This window comes from Lepisosteus platostomus, chromosome 3, assembly GCF_059453375.1.
Source record: "Lepisosteus platostomus isolate fLepPlt1 chromosome 3, fLepPlt1.hap1, whole genome shotgun sequence".
In the NCBI taxonomy this organism is placed as follows: domain Eukaryota; kingdom Metazoa; phylum Chordata; class Actinopteri; order Semionotiformes; family Lepisosteidae; genus Lepisosteus; species Lepisosteus platostomus.
Genome location: NC_142613.1, coordinates 30,608,287 through 30,630,066, shown reverse-complemented (window position 1 = coordinate 30,630,066; position 21,780 = coordinate 30,608,287). Strand labels below are relative to the sequence as shown.

At 37.0% G+C, this 21,780-nt stretch overlaps 1 protein-coding gene across 4 annotated transcripts in view; it reads right to left on the bottom strand.

Moving 5' to 3' along the window:
- Positions 1-21,209, bottom strand: part of epm2a (EPM2A glucan phosphatase, laforin) — a 34,091-nt gene extending 12,882 nt beyond the window's left edge. Inside the window, exons 1-3 of one of the 4 annotated variants that reach the window (XM_088625180.1) lie at positions 21,121-21,209; positions 20,466-20,718; positions 2,649-2,823 (exon numbers count right to left, since the gene is read on the bottom strand). In XM_088625180.1, the coding sequence (XP_088481306.1) occupies positions 2,649-2,823; positions 20,466-20,715 (425 nt within the window). In that variant the 5' untranslated portion in view covers positions 20,716-20,718; positions 21,121-21,209. Of the gene's footprint in view, positions 1-2,648; positions 2,824-20,465; positions 20,719-20,972 lie in introns of all 4 variants that reach the window. The other 3 variants (XM_088625179.1, XM_088625178.1, XM_088625182.1) reach the window with 3 other exon arrangements.
- Between the last annotated feature and the right edge of the window lie 571 nt (positions 21,210-21,780).

Sequence of the window (21,780 nt, the reverse complement as noted above, 5' to 3'; positions counted from 1 at the left end):
CACTTTTTAATATGCAGATTTGTAAACAAAGGAGACATCATTACAGTGTTTCAAAACAGCAGATTTAATTTATCAAAACCCAAGGCACTTTTATCATTTGACTCCCTTTCAACAATTAAAAGTGCTGACCACAATATAGCCACTTGTGATTGCAAAAACAAAAGAAAACTCTATAAAATAGGCTTGTCTCTGATTTGATTTGCATGAGAATAACCGATTAGAATTAGAATGCTATGCACCTATATATTCTCATAGAGTAAATGCAGTGTTTGGAGCTGAGCTGCACCATCTCATTACAGTGTGCAGCTTTATGATGGTCTGTGCTCCGGATCTTGATAATCTTTCTTGTCACAGGCAGGACCTTTTGCCGCAGTCCTCTGTTTTTACACAGAGGCCCCAGCTGCTTGGTAAAGGCAACAGAAAGATCTCATATAATCTTTAATAGCACCTAATTGTAAGTGAAATAATATGCTTTGCTGCTACACTTAAATGGGACAGCTTGGCTCTCTACCACGCCTTTCCAGATCTGAGCCCTGGAGCAGGGGGAGACTGGGGGGCCAGGCCTGAGCCTGCCACACTGGGCCAGGAGGGGACAGTCTGGCAGATGCTTCTCCCTCAGATGACATTTGGCAGGGGGACAACCTGGAGCTAGAAAAGCTGCCTTGGGAACAGAATGTTACTGTTCCTGCTCCGTGTGTGGGTGGGTGGTCGGAAACATTCTTCCATCTCAAGGACCCTGATGAGATCAGAACTGCATTTAGGGTTCTCAGATTTGTTTGGGTGGTTTAGCCTTGTGTACATAGTTAAAGACAATAAAGCAATCCTCTTCTCACTTGCTCACTTGCAAGAAGAGCAATGGGCTGCCAGAAACACTGCTGACAATGACACACTGGTGGTATTTCAGACACCATTTTAAGAATCCTCACTTAACCATTACATTTTTTACTGTTATTGAGGAAGAAAGACGCCCAGAAGCTTGCTCTTGCAGATCAATTTGGGGTCTTTAAAGTTTTTTTTTATCTGCTGCTTTCTAACAAATTCAAAAGACTCTTAAGGAACTAGTGATCCATGAGGAAACCAGAGAAATCTTACTGATACTGTTCCATCTTAACCTTTCCTTTTTTGTTTAATGAAAAACTAAAGTGGTGGCTGAATAAAAATAAAAATGATCTCTGAAACTAATGAGAATTTCATTGGAAATGATGCTTTAAAGTTAAAACTGGAAAGCTTATACACTATAGTTATATTTATATTAGCTGTACCAAGGTGCAAAATTATTTAATGAAAATATTCACACAGAAATATTTTTAGAACTGTTTCAAAACTACTGTTTTTACTACTGTTTCACTGACTACTTAATACTTATTCAAACTAAATAATGAAACAGTGGCCATAAATCCTGCTCTCACAATCCCAAAAATGTCAGAAACTAGGTTAAAATCTTTGTGTTCCTCTTTCCTGTCGCATTGTGTTCCAATGCAGACTTTGTTTCTTGTTTTTTAGTAACAAGAAAGCTCTATAAAATGATTGCCTGCAAGAGATTAGTATGAAGGCACATTATGATAAAAAGCAATTTGAATATTCTTCATAGGGATGCATGCTTAAAGTCCCTATTAAGTGGCACACCACTTTGCAAAAGACCACTCCGCCTTGGGGAAACTTATTAATTTGGCTGCATTTAAACATTTTGTACACATGGCATTTCTGTCTCGCCTCTCAAGCAGCAGGCAAACAATGGCTTTTGTTAAAAGAATACAAATGATGTGACCTGCATTCTAAAAATTATTGTGCAAAGTTATTAAGAACAGTCAACTAAAATACCACTCGTATTCAAGATGAAGTTTACCATGGTAATAATTTTCTTCTGATGTCTGAAAGATATTGAAATGTTACCATTGCAACATTCTACATCAATAATGCTTCAAATGGATTACACAACAAAAAACATTCAATGGGGTAAACAAATGGAAAGACATACAATATCACATTTAGACATCATACCTTTACCAGCATGGATGCAAAACTCAATTCCTTCTTAGTTCCATATGCCTTGCCGGTAGATTTCATTGTTAACATTGTTTTTCATACTGCAGTACAGTTTAGTCATTTGCTCTTACAGCAGATGAAACCTCCATGAACGTAAAGCTAATTGTATGACAAGCTGTGAGGGAAAGAGATGTATCCCACTGTTGCGCCTAGCAGTTATTTAAATCAGTCAAATCTAGACTACTTAAAGCAATGCGTTATCTACACCGGCATGGTTTTTGAGGCTTTTAGGGGAAACAAAACACACATTGTTAGTTTTTCTGATGAGAAAACAATGCACCTGTGTCCAAAAAAAACTGAGCTTGGCACTTGTTTGTTTTCTTTTGGTGGAGGGGGTAAGACAAAAAGGAAATCAACAAAGTCATTCACTACAATCCCTTAATCTGAACAGCAGAGCTAAAACCACATAACAATAAATCACGATGCATTCTGTATTGAATGGGAATGGGCTGAGTAAGACACGGCTCTGCCTTATTTCTGCAAGTCAGAAAGGGGCAGTGCAGCTGGGTGTGAAGAGCAGTGTGTGTCCCTGATAATAGATTGACTGCGGAGACTTTCATGAACTTTCCGTTCAACATTGTAATGCATCTTGAGACACTTACCGTGAGTAATGCATGGACTGGTGGTCTGCAATGTGGAAATAGAAATCAGTGGTGTGCTTCATTTCATTGGTATACCCAGACGTTTCGATCCAGTGACCTGGTGGGTGACAGTAGACACCATCCACCACGTTGCTCTCATTGAATACACAACATCTATCATGGTGTGGACCATTGCCTGGGGGAAAGAACCAAAGCAATCAGAATGATGCCAAAGCTAAAGAGAAATACATTTGTTTTGTACAATAACATGGTAATACCAATACTGAGTAAAAATTAAATACCAAATGGATTAATTCAGCATTCTGACTGGATAAAATTACGAAACCTGATCAGTATTTGTATTACTCTTATCTGATTTTCTCATTACAATATTATCAGCCATTAAACATATTCAGGTTTTTTACTAAAAGTCTTTTGAGTGCTGAAGGATTTTAATTTTTAAGATAATTAGTGTGCAGTGCTGATGAAATTACTTGCAAAATATATATTCTATTACAATATGATCTTAATTCAACAACTCTCATTATGCAAGACCAACTTTTATTAAACAATTCAACAACTGCATTGAAAGGGGCCACTGGACATCGGAAGGAAAGTACTTCTCAAAGAGTGTGTGGATGTTTATGAAAAACTCAAGGTACAAATAAACAACAAAGATCCCAAATTAAGTCGCCTGGACTTAAATAAACCATGAAAATTCTACACAGAGGAAATGGTACATTGCAATTTGATATGCATACATATTAAGAAACGTATTACTTGTGCATTTCTTTACATTATTGGCCAATATTTCTACTGTACAAGAACAGTGTGGCAGTGAAATTCTGTATTCTCACATTGACAGTGATGTAGCTGAGCTCTGCCAATGAAGTACCTCTTATACAAAGACTTCAGTCTCTGCTTCTCAAGTCCATCGCCTCTTATCTTAAGGCATCCTAAAACTGATCCTTATTATATTCTGGTTGTTTTATGCAGACTGATGGTTTCAGTATGTATGATTTCAGGTGTAATTGAAAGCACCGATATCGTAAGTGCAAAACACTGGAGTTTATTTTGTCATTAAATCAGAGGTTGATGGCTCATAGTTGAAATGATTTTTGCACAACCTATGTGTCAAATGTAAAAATGTGCCAAGAATACTGAAGTAAATTACCTGCAGATAAACTTAATCATGTTTATCCTGGTTAAAATTTAATGTATCCAAATAGTGTGTATTTAAATATATGGTATGATTCTGTTTTTGCTCAGAGGGAAAAATCAATATTAATTCACACAAATAATACAAAATATCATCCTCTAAAACTGTATTGTCATACCTCACTTTTCATGCCCTGCTGGTAATTATTTGCCAAAAATGTTTTTTTTATACTGTACAGGCTAAGACATGGTACTCGATTAGCTGTATTATCACAAATGGAGGTCATTTTAAAAGAGATGATGATGATATAGGCAACATTACCTTCATGTTACAGCTTTTTTTTATTCTACCGTGTTATTTTAATAAAACCAGTAAACCTGCTAACAGCAGATTACTTCTGATCAGTTAATTGTTTATGTTAATCTTTTCCAAATAGCCCAGAGACTGATAAGGGTCAAAGCATACTCTATGAACAGCTCAACCAATAAAACTTCAATCAAGCTTCAGTAAATGGACACCCCAACCTTAATGGTCCCCAGAATGAATGGCCTTATGCATACAAAAGTTACCACCCTACCACAAAAAAACACAAACACTATTTTACGGCTTGTGGAAAAACTTTTCCCTATCATTGGGTGATAAAACCATAAACACTTATCCCCCTTACTACAGTATCACTATGTAGACTCCAGTCTGCTACTGTGCTGCAGTACAGGCACAACTGAAGGGCTGGCAGCCATTTAAGGAGTTAATGATTGGGACAATTACCACCTGTGAAGTAACTGTTGGATTATTTTGTATTAATGCCATACATCTTTCACAGACATCTACAGTAGGTCTGGCTCACTGACAGCTGCAGCAAACACACATACAGTGGAAAGGGAGATGTCATTCATGTACATCAAAGCCATCATGCAGCCTGTATCAAAGACACAGAGATCAGAGCAGTCATCCATACCAATCACCCCTGCTATCACTATGTAGACAGCAGTCTAACTGTTACTGTCAAATAACTAAGCTAAAAATTTACAATGATCAGATGTTCGGTACTGCACTGTGACTCAACTAGGATGAGAAAAACACAACGTGAAGCTTCAAGGTCTAGCCAGCATGGGGTAAACTCCCTTTTTGCTCTTGAACAAAGTGCTATTCAGAGGGATCTCTACCTGTTTGCAATAAGACAGGGTGTAACCTCTTGAGGCTATTAGAAGAGTCCAAATGAAACTCCTGCCAGTGGTATTGCTGTGGTTCCCCTTTGTAAGAAATTATAAATTCCCATGGCTTTCACTAACATGTTTTACAGTGCTGTCAAGATTACTTCAGAAAAACATCCAAAAGATCCTAAACCATGTGCTGTCCCCTTTCTCCGGATGATAAATGAAATACGCCTATTTGATATGACATAAAGCTCAGTCCTCCTGACCACAAATTTATCAAGAAAATAATATAAATGTTAGTATTTCTCCAATAATAAATCACAGAACTAAAATGCAATTCACCGCATGCCTGGAGACACTGAGCTGAACGTCATCTCACTGTGATGAGTATTGAACTCGTAGCCCAGGATGAAATTCATTAACCTGTTGGACATGTTATAAGTTTCATCACGTCTTGATACATTTCATGTTGACATTAGCTCACAGAGGGCAAACACCACAGGGCAATAAAATAGGCAAAACGAGTGTACATGTCCAATACGATAAAACCAAATAAAATAGCACTGCAACTTGTTAATTTTGTAGCATGCATTATTTATGGAGACATTTACACTACCATGACTAAAAAATATAAATACTTACATGTTCTAAGCATTATTTTTCTTCATTAAAAGTTTAATCACTGCAAACATACAAACTTAAGTTATCTAGATAAATCCTCAAAGTACCTAATTAATTTTTGAACACCTTAAATCTTAAAACATTCACACAAAATGTTATAATAAAAAAATGTCTTCAAATTCTGCCATGACAAATTCCTTACTGACATACACATTTTCAAACTACCATTAGCATTTACGCTGTTGTCAATCTTCCCTTTGTGTATATCTCACACGTTTTTCTAGACTAAAAAGGTAAGAAAAGCAGAATGGAAACCAGTTCAATGAATAAACCAAGGGAGGTCATTAACAGCATTGTAAAGTATAATATTGACATTTGAGAATAAATTTGAGCTTAACAGAAATTGATGTTTGGTCTCAAGGCCTTTTCATTGTAAAAGACAGAAGAATATATCTGAAGTACTGTATAAAGCACAAAGGCCAAAGATCCTACAATGTCTGACTCACACAAAGGCTCACACTGCAGCCACAAAATAAGTGGCTGATTTTTTAAACATTTGTTTCACAGAAACAAATGACCTTGGGCATGTTGTCTTAAAAGCCAAACCACCTGCCCCTCCCCCTCCCTGGAATTACAGAAAGAGCCATGAAAATGTAAATGCTTTTCTCCAGGCTGCAACTAGACCCCTCTTTGCAGCTACAGTGGTGTGAAAAAGTGTTTGCCCCCTTCCTGATTTCTTATTTATTTGCATGTTTGTCACACTGAAATGTTTTAGATCATCAAACAAATTGAAATATTAGACAAAGATAACACAAGTAAACACAAAATGCAGTAAGGTTTTTATTATCAAGGGAAAACAAAATCCAAACCTACATGGCCCTGTGTGAAAAAGTGATTGCCCCCCCCCTGTTAAAACTTAAATCAACTGTGGTTTATTACATCTTTGGAAAGCTGAGTTCAATTTCTCTAGCCACATCCAGGCCTGATTACTGCCACACCTGCTTTCAATCAAGAAATCACTTAAATAGGACCTGTCTGACAAAGTGAAGTAGACCAAAAGATCCTCAAAAGCTAGACATCATGCTGTGATCCAAAGAAATTCAGGAACAAATGAGAAACAGAGTAATTGAGATTTATCAGTCTGGAAAAGGTTATAAAGCCATTTCTAAAGCTTTGGGACTCCAGCGAACCACAGTGAGAGCCATTACCCACAAATGGCGAAAACATGGAACAGTGGTGAACCTTCCCAGGAGTGGCCGGCAGACCAAAATTACCTCAAGAGCGCAGCGACGACTCATCCAAGAGGTCACAAAAAACCCCACAACAACATCCAAAGAACTGCAGGCTTCACTTGCCTCAGTTAAGGTCAGTGTTCATGACTCCACCATAAGAAAGAGACTGGGCAAAAATGGCCTGCATGGCAGAGTTCCAAGACGAAAACCACTGCTGAGCAAAAAGAACATAAAGGCTCGTCTCAGTTTTGCCAGAAAACATCTTGATGATCCCCAAGACTTTTGGGAAAATACTCTGTGGACTGACGAGACAAAAGTTGAACTTTTTGGAAGGTGTGTGTCCCATTACATCTGGCGTAAAAGTAACACAGCATTTCAGAAAAGGAACATCATACCAACAGTAAAATATGGTGGTGGTAGTGTGATGGTCTGGGGCTGTTTTGCTGCTTCAGGACCTGGAAGACTTGCTGTGGTAAAAGGAACCATGAATTCTGCTCTCTACCAAAAAATCCTGAAGGAGAATGTCCGGCCATCTGTTCGTGACGTCAAGCTGAAGCACACTTGGACAATGATCCAAAACACAGCAGCAAGTCCACCTCTGAATAGCTTAAGAAAAACAAAATGAAGACTTTGGAGTGGCCTAGTCAAAGTCCTGACCTGAATCCGATTGAGATGTTGTGGCATGACCTTAAAAAAGCGGTTAAGGCTCGAAAACCCTCCAATGTGGCTGAATTACAACAATTCTGCAAAGATGAGTGGGCCAAAATTTCTCCACAGCGCTGTAAAAGACTCATTGCCAGTTATCGCAAATGCTTGATTGTAGTTGTTGCTGCTAAGGGTGGCCCAACCAGTTATTAGGTTTAGGGGGCAATCACTTTTTCACACAGGGCCATGTAGGTTTGGATTTTTTTTTCCCTTAATAATAAAAACCTTAATTTAAAAACTGCATTTTGTGTTTACTTTTGTTATCTTTGTCTATATTTCAATTTGTTTGATGATCTGAAACATTTCTATGTGACAAACATGCAAAAAGATAAGAAATCAGGAAGGGGGCAAACACTTTTTCACACCACTGTATATGTACAGTAGAGTATATACAGCATATGTACATACACCTATACAGCATTGTGAAAAAGTAAGTACACCCCCCTTAACATTTTATGGTTTAACATACTAAGAATATTTTACCTTTGCTTAGTCCTTGCCAAGTCCTAATAGTAGATACAACTAACCCTTACTGATAAATAACACAATAAAACTTTGTCATTACTTATTTAAAAATAATTAGTCAGCGTTTAATATCTTTGTGTGATTCTATTTCTCTCTTGTGCTGTGCTACTGTATATGAAAGCTGCATGTCCTGCATATCCCTCTAGTCTATCGTTGAAGGCAACAACAGATCTGGATAATGTATGACTTCAGAGAACTTCATGGGTTTTAAAGTATGTATTAGTTGGTGAATAAACATTTAGAACAAAAGAAGCTACAGAACCAAAGAGACAGATTTCCAGTATGTCTTTGGACTACAGGAGTAAACACACGGAGAACATACAAACTCCACTCAAATATTACCCCAGGGAATTGAACCCAGGGCCCCAGCACTGCATGGCAGGAATGCTAACCACTGTGCCAACATGCCGCCCACTGCAAGAAATGATGACCAAAATTATACACAATATTCAAAGGCGACGTTAACGACTGCTCCAATTACAGGCCGGTCCGGCTGCTGTGCCATACAATGAAGAATTTCGAGCGTGTGCTGGACGCACGACTAAGAACCATCGTCAATATCTTGCCAAACCAATGCAGCTTTGTGAAAAACGGCGGAACAATAGATGCCATACACGCAGCCCGCATACTGATGGAAAGGCACCACGAGAAGAGGAAAAACGATTCACATGGCATTTCTCGACCTAGAAACAGCATTCGACAGGGTACCGCACTATCTCATCTGGCTGGCGCTGCGACAGCACCACGTTCCCTAAGTCTATGTCAGCTGTACCAAAAGGCCACTAGCTCAGTACTTTGCGCAGCTGGAACCTCAGACACCTTCCCGATCAATGAACGATTCGGGATGAAACTGTCAAGAAGATGGAGTACCTGGAATGCGGTGATCAAACCGATGGCACAATCACAGCTGGTGGGGTCCAACTGAACAAAGTGACCCAGTTCAAGTACCTAGGCTCATGTGTCAACTCTGACTGCACTACCCTAGACGCCAAGACGCGAGTCAGTGCCGCTTGGATGAAATGGCGGCATGTCACTGGAGTACTGTGCGACAAGAAGATCCATTTGCGCCTAAAATCCAAAGTCTACCGCTCAGTGGTCAGACCAGTGGCCCTATACGGAACTGAATGCTGGCCAACGACAAAGAAACATGAACAGGTACTCCATACGATGAAAATGAAGATACTGTGATGGACCCTCGACTTGACAAGACTAGACCATGTCATGAATGAAGAGGTGCGAGAAACACTCGCCCCAATCACTGAGAAAATGAGGGAATCGCGCCTGCGCTGGTATGGACACATGCTCCGCAACAATGACACATCAATGGCAAAGACCGCTGGCCCCATGGACGACCATTTACGCGCTGGCTGGATCGGCTGAAAGACAACATGCGCCTCGCAAAAGTTACCTGCCAAGACGCCGCAGACCGTATGAATTGAAAAAATCGGTGCAAACAAGCAGATGCTTCTGCAGTATACTGTATGCTTATTGTCCTATTTTGTGTTTTGCTGAGAGCTGAGAGAATCCTGGCAGACTAACATCACCCTTCCCTTTGTATTGTTCAGCCAAATGTGTGTTACAACCTGGGAAGTCCTAGTCACAGACTGACCCAGACTGAAACCTAGGACCAATGGATCACACTGCTCAACCTGTGTTCAGGTAAGTGCTTTTAGAGATGGAGAACCACTCAAGAACCCCACCCATTTTTTTCTTTCTAGTGTATTACTGAGCACATCCTTACTGAACAACTTTAGGTAGTCTATATTCTGGTGGGGGGAAGATCTCTGGTCAGGAAGAAGAAAGGTCTGGTCATTTGTAATTTTTGCAGGTAATTCCTTAAAAATCTTTAATATTCTGGGGTTAAGAAAGCAAACATACAAAAAGGTATCATACCATCTGATACAGATGCAGAGATAGACATGACAAAAACATAGATATTGCAATACTGGCACACCTCTACAGCACACACATACACTCAGACAAATTCAACACCAAAAATAGCACAGCGTATTTATCTAAATTAATTCATTATTATAGAATATTACTACAGAGTTAGATGTAGCCTTTCAGCTACATTACTACATTTCTAATATTACATGGCTTTTACTTCATTCTCTTTTTCTGATCAGAAGTAGTCCCCAAATATGTGAATAGAATGAATGTCTTGTACTGTACATAATTTCAAAGCAAGTCCTTGTCAACTAATCCTACAAAAACGTTCATTGCAAATATTATTTTGTAATAATATTACATAGAAAACCTTATTTTGTGAAAGTGTTATTTTATATAAGAGCCACACATTGCACTGGAATATGAAATACTGTAAGCAGACATCATTTCCATAGCCTCCCAAGCATGGAGAAGTGGGTGGCTTGTTGGTTCCCATGGGGTCATCGATAACTAATCTAAGGCATTGCTTTCGGGAACAAATGAGAAATGCACAGGAGCAGGAAGGCAAAAATCATTAGAAGTCAAGCAAGCGTGGTCATCCAAGCGTTGAACACGTTTTGGTGATCTTATGAAACATTACAGTAGAAATACATTTATACAGTACAACTGGATAATACCTAGCTTTGCACTGCTTTGCCTTATCAGTAAAAAGTGTAATATCAGAAATAATCCTGTTTTTTTTTCACAGATTCAAAAATGTTTTATAATTTCTGCTTAGAAATGGTCTTTTTATGATACCTAAGGGGAAACCAATTTAATATTTCAGAGCAATTCATGTATTAATAATTTTAACAAATTCAAAATATCAGTGGCATAGAGATTTAGATTTTAAAGCAGAGGGGTACTTTATGGAAGAAATTTTACCAGGATAAATTATGATGGGCTTAATAAATTCTAAATTAATTCAGAATAATTAACAGTAGCGCATTGTCAAATGAAGGCAGTGACTGGTTAAGATTAAAATGATTAAACAAAAATTGTTGTGAAAGCCCACTGTGAAACACCCATCTTATACTGTCAAAATGTAAAGCAGCTACAGTTGATTTTCAGAGAGAAACTATTTCAGTGACATGCAGCACTGCATTCTGGATTCTGCAGATGTCAGTGAAATTCCTGAATTCATTGTATGGCCCACTGAAGCGAAAATGAGTTCTGCCACATAATTCTGCTTTGTCTAAAACAATTACAAAAATAGCATTTACATCCCACTTAGACCTGAACTCTACTCTCATCTGTCTATTCAGGGAAAAGAGCCCTATCCTATTTCATCCCAAGTATGTACATCATCTTCAGTCCACAAGGCCTTACTCTGCAAATTTATTTTGTCAGTCAAAAATGCCCAGTCACTGCCACTGTGTACATTTAACAGATTCCAATTACAGCCTTCAATTTTAATTCTGTTCTGTCTTATACATAGAGTGCACACTGATTAAACCAGCTTGGAAAACAATCAAGATTATTGTATATTTGAAAGATGGTTAATGAAGTTCAACAGAGCAAAATTTAAAATATCTTTCTGAAATGGAAAGTTAGGGCAGCAAAGCGAGAAAAGTAACACAGTAAAAACACATATTTCTTAGAACTACAAATATTAATTACCACTTATACACAGAACCCTACATACATAGTGTAAGCCCAAAAAAAAGTTTATCTTTCAAATGCACAACAATACAGCATGCAACAGTAGTTGCTGGCAATGAAAAATGTTATAGTTTAGAAAAAACATGAGGTGTTATTTGCTTCATTTGAAATTGAACTTATTATACATAAAGGCAAACATTAATTTTGGAATGCAAATCAAATCCACAATGCTCCACTTCTTCATTTTACAATTCTTCACAAGAAGGACTGATATCTTGGACAGACAAATGTTTAAAAAACATCAGAACACCACTAGAAAGCAATGGTTATAATTCAGGCTATCACTGACACAAAATATTATTCAACTGATTAAACAAAATTAATGATCTCCTGCCACACACCTGATATTTTATATAGAAAGGGATTCTCTGAAAAGCTTACTTTCAATAGACCAAACTAAAGATAGAAATTGTTTTAAAAATCAAATATTAAGTTAAAAATGGAGATACACCTTATATTAGAAGGTTTAATAAATGTCTGATTATCCTAACTGCATAGGTATAACCTGGAACCTAATCAAATGTGGTTGTCTGCAAATAACACCCACTGGTCTAAGAAATCTAAAACAGGAGCTCATAAGAGAACAGCTAAAAAACATAAAAGATACAAGGACGATATTGCAGCTCCAGAATCAGTTCAGAGAAGAGCAACTAAATACACTCCTGGGCTCAAAGGAATGTCCTACATTGACAAGCTGAAGAAACTCAGCCTTTTACGGTAAGTGGTAAACAGAAAAGACCATGAGGGGAACCTCATTCAAGCATTCAAAATCTTTAAAAGCAATGACAATGTCATTGTCATCCACAGAATGTCAATCAACAGTGAAATGAAAACTAGAGAACAAAAGTATAAACTACATGGAAATTCATTTACAGTAAAACAGCGAATATAAGGTACTGTATTTCTTAACAAAAAAACATCACAGGGGTATAGAACAAGCTGCCCTGCCATATTATCAAAACTGTGTATTGTTTCAAAACATGACTGTTCCCTGTCCCAGAACATTTCCTGTCAGCTTCATCACAGCTTGGGCCTACTTCAGATCTTATAACACACTATAAATATGCACTGGGATTATAACACACTGAAATGAGCCCTCAGTCCAGATCAACATAAAACTTTAGATCCAGTGTAAGAACACTGAACATATGAAAGGTTACAAATGAGAAGAAACCATCTGGTCCATCTAGCCCATCTGGTATGTAATGTAGCAGCTAACTGAACTAGGTATCTCCAGGAACGTCCAGGCATTTCTTCTTTGGAAAGAAACCAAGATATTGTCTTAAACAAAATTAAAACATAGCATGTTTAATTCTGGTCAAAACTTTAAAAATTCAGCTCTTCCAGCCTATAAAAAAAACAAAAATGAATGTGCTTGTTTACCATGAGACTTTTGCATGTTGTTAGTTTTGCATTGTAGTTTCCTTGGGAGGAAGCCTAATTTATAAAATATCAGCAAATCTGATTTGAAATGTAATTGTCAGGATTGCAAACCAAATTTCAAGATTAAGAACTCTAAATATCAACATTAAGGTAATATGAAAAGTAACTTAAACATTAGATTAATTTGCTTAGGGGACAACTTTATCCACTGTACCGTTTAGTGGTATACAAGTAATTTCTAAAGAGCAAAACATATTTCCCATTACACAGGCATATAATGCAAATATATAGTTGTTAGTATATACAGTAGCTGTAAAATGTTGTATAATATACTGTACATGTACTTAATGCCAATGATGTATTATAGATGCATAGCTTTTGTGTAAAAACTAAATGTTACATAGATAAAAAATCATTAGAAAATGCAACACTACTCCAAGGCCTATACAAGTATTCTAAGTGATACCATTGTAGAGTCTTAAATGCAGGTATGTGGTGAAAACTGTGGGCTCCTGAGAAGAACATTTCACATAGGACATGGCAAGTGCATAGAAATCTACTACTGAAGATAATCTAAGCAGTCGAGGTAAAAAACCCACACTACCCAAAGTGGTACAAAGTTTCACAGAGTAAATTCTCTGCATGACAGAAGATGCAGTAAAGTACAAGTGCTATCATTTCTTCAACAATGCCAGTACAAAATGTCATTTGCTGTTTAACTGCTCAAAAAATACTGCTTTGAAAAAGAAACAAAGCAAAAAAAGGGTGAAGCAAAGGTTGCTGAGCAGGTACCATTAAAATTTTAAAACCATTAAAATTATTTTTTGCTAATTCATGGAACAAATATGTACCACAGTTGACCCACTTCAACAATTAATTGTTGATATTGACTTCTTATAACAATCACATAGCTAGATATATCGGCACAACAGTGTTTTAATAACTTAATATTATTGTAACAACAGTGTTCGAAATTACTGAGTAAATGTATTATAATATGGTTATCTAGGAAACTATAATAATAATCACAATAGTACAAGTACAAGTACAAGTGGTCATCTGTATGAAATTAAAATTATATTTACTTTTACCCAAAGATACAAATGATTGCCATAGCAACTGAAATGGTCAATAACCTAAGTGGAGCCACAGCCTTTTCAAATACAAGCAACTTCTACTTGATAATGAGGCATACATATGGCATAAAATATCGTACATATTTGTTTACAAGCAACAAACTTGTTTATTCAGACATTTCTTTAAAAAGTGTAAAATGTGCTTGCATTGTTGCACTTAACTTAAACCATATCACTCTGCAATTCACAGCTGGCAACCCACTGAAGCTAAGCAGGTGTGAACCTGGTCAGTACTTGGATGGGAGACCTCCTGGGAAAAACTAAGGTTACAGCTGGAAGAGGTGTTAAAGGAGCCAGTAGGGGGCGCTCAACCTGTGGTCCATGTGGGTCCTAATGCCCCAGTATAGTGACGGGGACACTATACTGTAAACAGGGCCATCCTTCGGCTGAGATGTAAAATCGAGGTCCTGACTCTCTGTGGTCATTAAAAAATCCCAGGGTGTTTCTCGAAAAGAGTAGGGGTGTAACCCCAGCCTCCTGGCCAAATTTCCCAATGGCTCTTACCAATCATGGCCTCCGAATATAATCCCCATCTATGAATTGGCTTCATTACTCTGCTCTCCTCCCCACTAATAGCTGATGTGTGGTGAGCGTTCTGGCGCACAATGGCTGCCGTCGCATCATCCAGGTGGATGCTGCACACTGGTGGTGGTGGAGGGAAGTCCCCATTACCTGTAAAGCGCTTTGAGTGGAGTGTCCAGAAAACTGCTATATAAGTGTAAGCAACTATTATTATTAACTTAGCATGACTTTAGCATGTTCTACTCTTTCATGAGAGAATTTAGGACTGTGGGATGAACGTGGGGCTTTCTGAGCAGTCTTGTACTATATTCTATATACAATTATGATGAAGAATTTCCACTTCCTGTTACTGTTACTAAAAATGCTACTGAACCTTGATCTGGAACCTAATCACACAGGATCTTGGGATCACAAAGGAGTCTTACAATTTTCAAACAACAAAAAAGGATACTGTATACAGATTCCAGATTAGGCATTTTGTACAAGGTTCTTTTGGGATGTACTTAATTGAGATCCTATACAGAACCACAGAGATCGAGATCTAGGACTATATTGTAGATCTCACAGGATCAGTGGAATCCTGTAAGATCCAGAAGTAGGATCATATACAATCTTACAAAACCTTACACAGGAAGAAAAATTCAGACTACATGTTACAGAATCCTAAAGATGATGCAGCAATTTCAGTCTGTACGGTCTTGCTGGAAGAATTATATAGGAACAGCTGTGGGGAGTAATGTTTATGGTACATGACTCCTCAACAGGGGTTATGGGTTTAAATTCCCAGGTGGAGAAAGCTGTTGCAGATTACCCAGCACAACTATCAGCCTAAAACAATAGGCAATTACTACTGAAAACGTGCTTTTCACAAAATCATCACACAAAACATAATATAAGAACATGGCTGGATGACGTCCTCCAGACTCCACTTTGTGTAAGAAAGAGCACCCTTTTTTAGTTCTAAGTGCACTGATGTTCAGACTCCTATAGAATCCTGTTTTAATTTCTTTCAGGGCTTATTTAAAACAAATATTTCATGTAATATTGATATCGCTTGCCCCTCCACTGAAGTAAGCACAATAATGTGATTTACACTTTTATTACAAAAACAAAATTCCTCACTTTGAAAATAATATGCAAGAGGCCAAATATCCTGTCTTTCAGATACCTGCTGCTAAGTATGGAAGCATTCTGACATTCTTCAAGACTTCAAAATGAAAGCTTGGGTTTCTGATGCGCCCATCTCGTTCACTGTCTCTCAGACATACTTCCTGAGCCATGCCACCATAACGGTGAATTTCCATCAAAGAGGCAGCCTCCAGCTGCCAGGGAAAAATATCAATATTAAAGACGCATCTTACAAAAAATAAGTTCTGTTAGATGTTGTTATACAACATATCAAAATATTTCAATTATTAAATAACTCTCTAGACATGCTGCTCAAACCTTTTCAGTGTCTGTCTTATTCCTGACTCAACTTTCTACAATTAAGGGAAATTAGAAGCACAGAATCAAGGATATCATTGAATATTTACTGTCACTTTTTTATGAAACATTGATAGTTATTTTGTATTCATAAATTCTACCCTTGACATCACTTCAACCTAAAAGACAACAGACCTTATAAATAGTTATAAATGTTAGTAACTTGTAAAACTCAAATAGGCATGCATGGAAACATTATTGTGAATAAAACCTGTCAGCAAAACACAGATTACAAACAGCTGTGAATCTACCAAACAGGACTTCATTAATTTGCTTTTATAACTATTCTTTTTACAATTGATTTTCTATTTGGTAATTTGCACAGCATGCTAAGCATAAACACAAAATGCAGAACAGGAAATGAGTGCCTGCGGAGATCATCTGTTGAGTGATTGGTCTCTCAGCTGCACTTCTCTCATAATGTTTTCCTGAAATTTCTATTTTAAACAACACAGCAGTCTGTTTTCTTCTAGTTCAACTATGTTTTTTCCAGTAATTTCGACACCTTTATACAGAAATGTTATATAGACACACATGTGCACTTACTGGGTGGTAATTATATGTCGTACTTTATTTTGTATCTTTAATGATGTAGCACCCCCTAATGGTAAGTGGTTTGCACTGCCACATACAGTACGAGCCCCAAGTAAAATGTGTAAACAGGTGCTGGGAGATTCTTCTCAAAGGTGACTCCACAGCCTTATGCACACAGTCCCAGAGGGTACTGTGTTTCAGTGCCGGATGCAATGAGTCCCCTTCTACCTTTGTTTCTAAAAGCCAAGTACTATTATTATGCTGCTGCTCAATGTAATGGGGGCAAGAAAAGAGGTCAGACTCACAATGCAAAAACAACTAACTTCCCCAGTCAAACTGCTGCTGATCTCAGGATTTAAATCTCACCATTTACGAGAATAACAAGATGCATCTCTGAGACAGAGATGCTGTAACTGCCACATGAAAGTCTTCAATCAGATGAGGAAAACAGGAGCTATCCTTCTCACTGGTCTCCCAGCCAGTTTTGAACTTAAACAACACACAGAAGAGTGGTCAAAAAAGCACAGAGGAATAATTGTACGTACAAATCAATATCTTGGAAGTTTTTTTCAATGGCAAGATTAAATATGGAAGGAAAGACCTGTCACATTTTTGTGTACAGTAGTACTGTATGTCCAGTAAAATATGGAGGGGGTAGAAGGTTTTCTCTTTGCTTTTGCAGAAATGGGATATCATGTATATGCAAAATAAATGCACATAATGCTTAATCTAAACAATGTCACGAGTTATTTTAAACACAGAAATCACAAAAAATGTAACCAAAATACACACCAATGAACATCATGTCAGGATGGGCTTGCATAGACATTGATCAATGTAGTGGCATTTTGTCAGGATGCCATTAATCACTGTAAATGAAATACTGTAGCGACTAGCCACTCTTAGCCAGACCACTACATTTAACCTCTCCATCAGTCTTGGTGAAGTGTAATGTCTCCCAGCATACTATGGTTGGCTGCAAAGTCAGCCAGGTTAGAAACTGCTGGCTGTTAACACCTTAGACAACAAGCACAATGCGTGGAGTTAGTCCTACTTCAACTTACTGTACCAATCCTAACACTCTTAACACTCTTAACACATGGTGCGTATTGGTATCTTTCAGTGTTTTTGTTTTGTGATTTTCGAAATATATTTTGCTGTTCTTGCATTCATATTCTATCTTTCTGAAAGACTGTTCACACAAATTCTTAATCAACTCATTTTGGCAGTTTTAGCAACGCAGATAACAAATACTGATCATCGTTTTAATTGGGATATTTCATTACTTAAGCAGAGTACTTCGTTAAGTGTGGACGATTTGCCGATAGTGTTGTAGGGGGTCTAAGGACACTTGCATATAGTGAGAAACTGGGTAATTTCAGGAATCCAGCTTTCCTCAAACCTTTAGATTCACCTGCTAACCAGTCCTTAGGGAGTTCATGGAATATCGCACTGAGACAAACCTAACCTAACAAATTATTAGAACTGAACAGACAAAAATGGATGTCAATACATACAGTAACTACAAGTTACATTGCAGAATATCCAGAGTTTATGTACATGTAGATGATGTCAGTAGTAAGTACAGATAATCAACACAGAAATGAAGTATAAGCCGTAATACTGATACAACTGACATGATAAATAACAAAAAAGTAAAAAATAATTTTCAAAGCACAAGTCAAGTTATGAAATATTTGTTTTCACTTACAGTTCTGAAAAAAATATAAGCAATACTTAGACTTTCAACTTTAACTTTTTAATATGTTAATGAAAACCTAATTGCCTTTCTGTAAATTCTGTTTTTAATTTCCTGTTTCAGGTGTACATCTATGATACTCCTTTGCACACACTTTTTAATTTACACAAAGCACTCAACATTGTTTTAAATAAAACTGTACTTTATTGCTCATTTGAGACCCCGATTAAAACAATTTAACTAGCTTTCTACTGACACCTAATGGTCATGTATAAACCTTTTAAATTGGAAAGTTTCACAATATAATTATAGTGTACTGTACATGTACCACTTTATCCAGAATAGACTGAAACAAAATGTTCTTTTTAGTTTAAAAATGTTTACAACATTTGCTTCAAAAGTTTACAAAATTTGCCTCAAGCAGTTTTATATTATTATGACTAATTCTGACTCAAACATCACGAACATTCAGTTTTAATTCGCTAGAATGATTAACAGAGGGGCAACACAGTAGCACATGCTTAGAATTGTTGTCTTGCAGTTCTGGGGTCCCAGATTCAAATCGTGGGGTGCTATCTGTGAGAAAATGTGTGTGAAACTGCGTGTATGTCTTTGTTTGTGTCTGTGCGTACCTTGAGATGGACTGGTGTCCCATCAAGGGTGTATCCTGCCTTGTACCCGTGGCTTTCCAAGATAGAACTGGTCTTTCTAATGACCCTGAATTGGATAAAGGGGTTATAAAATTGATGGAAGAAGGCATTAGCTTATTTGCTACTGATGAAATATACAGTACCAGTAAATTGGAAAATAGGTGCCTAAAATTAAAACAGATTACTGTTTATTTTATGAGATATTATTTAGTTTATCCCATTAATATACAAAAGATTAATTCTGTGGCACAGAATAATAATTTCAGCAGTAATAACTATATTATTGGGACTTATTTTGGATTACATTATAATTGTTTATTTCTAAATAATTTCCATTTACTTAAGACTCCACCTCTTAAAATTTCTCTCACTAACAAACCACCACACTACTGTAGTATTCCAGGACAGATATCACGTATAAAAAAAGTTGTAATACATAAAAACACAGTTTTTCTTACTGCTGTAATACGTTATAATGACTCTCATCAATAAAGCTTAAGCAAAGAACCGTACTTTCTGTTTGTGTTTTACATTTGGTCTGTAGCGTATGCTACTAAATGAGGCCATCTCTCTTTGCATGCACACTAGTGCTGCAAATAGGGATCCTGAATGTGTTATTAACACAATAAAAAGTTTAAGAGCTGACATAACCGTCACACCAGGTGTCAATTTATACTTCTGGAAAAGATGCCTTTACCAGGGAATGAGAAAAGATAGTAGTGTTACATCTCTTTCAGCCTAAAGCTGAACTACTACTGTAGCTGTTCAAAAACCTTTGACGTGGCTTATTGATGAGACCCTTGGCCCAATTACCTGTTGAAACACAAGAGCACTCTTACACAAAAAGTTGTGCGTGTATGGAACAAGTCACCACGTTGTTACAGCTGATACCTTGACGTCTTTCAAGAGTGACCAGGATTTCATTTGATCAATTGGCTACTGAAAATACACAAACAAGCTAGATGGACAGAATGGCCTCTCCTACTGTATGTTCTTGTTCTTATGTAACCAGAGCCACAAGACATCCTGCGTTGTGACCTCTTGCACATCCAAGGTTACCAAAATGAACACTGAGTGCAATATTAATATCTTCAATGAACACTTAAAGAGAAAATGTCACTTAAGTAACATCATATCTGTTACTGATGTTACATCACATCAACTGTGTTAGAGCACGTGCTTTCTAAACAGTTTGCACATTTAAGTACATGGGATTAATCGTAATTATAATTCATGGTTTTGACTGAAATCAAAAAGGCCTCATTTTATATAACGTATATTTTATGTAAAACAAAACAATGATTTATATAAGGTTATATAAACACATCAATTATTAATTACAATTAAAACAATATTATCGCAATAAAACCGGAAAGGAAAGATGGGGAAATGAGTTCAGATATAAGGAATTAGCTTCCTGGGGAAACATAGTGCAGTACCTTCCCATATGAAGTTGCCGCCGACTCGTTTAATGTATTTAAACCAGAACGTGTCCTTGAAGGGCTCCTCCAGGAGTATCTCTCCCATCCAGAAAAAAGGTTCGCATGTTGACAGAACAGTCTGCGCGGGTTTCATTGGCACTGCCTTATTAGGATCCCACTCGCCCATCTCTGGCCTCGAACCCAGCACGAACACTTCTATGTCCTCGCATTCCGGAGTCAGTATGACACCGAATCTGAACAACATCATCTTCTACTCGTGAGACAGAAAAGACAAGACGGACAGGACACTAAAACAGCCGGCCACGATAGCAGTGTAATTCAACTACGCGACAATTAAGCTAATGTTAATGTATAATCAATGATCAAATTTGAGTTTTTTTTCTATGCCTATTATATCTTTTTATGAAGCTAAAATTATGTATATATACATTAGTATAAATACTTCTCTAACGTCAGTTCTACAGTACGATAAATCTACCTTGATTTAAGGGCCGAATTATTTACCTTCTAAAAATAAACTGCTAAAATGTAAACAGCCCGTACTTAAGCTGTACCGTGGCTGGTAAAAGACAAACTGTTCTTCTTCGCCTTCCCTTCTTTTTATTTCTCAGATTTGATAAATATTGAGAAATACAACATATTAATGAACTACCGTAAGCAAAAGAGCCGTTTAAACCTTCTCAACAAAGTCACAAATCTGCTATGCAAGGCAAGGAACGCTGATCTTATTGTGTACGATACTGCCATCTTTGGACTGGGAAGACAACCTGCCTTTACGCAATATATTTTAGTTTTTAAATATGTTAAATGTTTTAAATCGATAATGTGTTAACATTATGTCTTAATTATTGCGTTTGCTGTTTTTTAAAATAAAATTATTACTGTACTTTACAGAATACTACTTTTATGTTGAATGGAAAAGAAGGGAAAAATAAATACGTGAGTTGTTTTGTTATCAGTAGTCAACATTGATATATTGTTCTTTAGCGCAAAACAGATGAAGAATGTTTCAAATCAATTATGCAAAGGGGTGACTTGGTTAACAAGAGTTAGTACTTAAGTATGTCAATAACTTATTTCTATATCCACTATCTCTATATATAACCATTTCTATGTCTTTTTCTAAGCGCTTACTCCTCATGAGGGAGCGATTATTTCTATATTTTACTGGTTATAAGATATATTTTTCAACGTTACAATGTTAAGATATACAGTATAGGGTTCTATAGCTTTCAAATCAACACTTCTGTATTAGAGAGGTAATTTTTATGGGAAATTAGAGGTTAAAATACGATCATACAATTATTTTTAA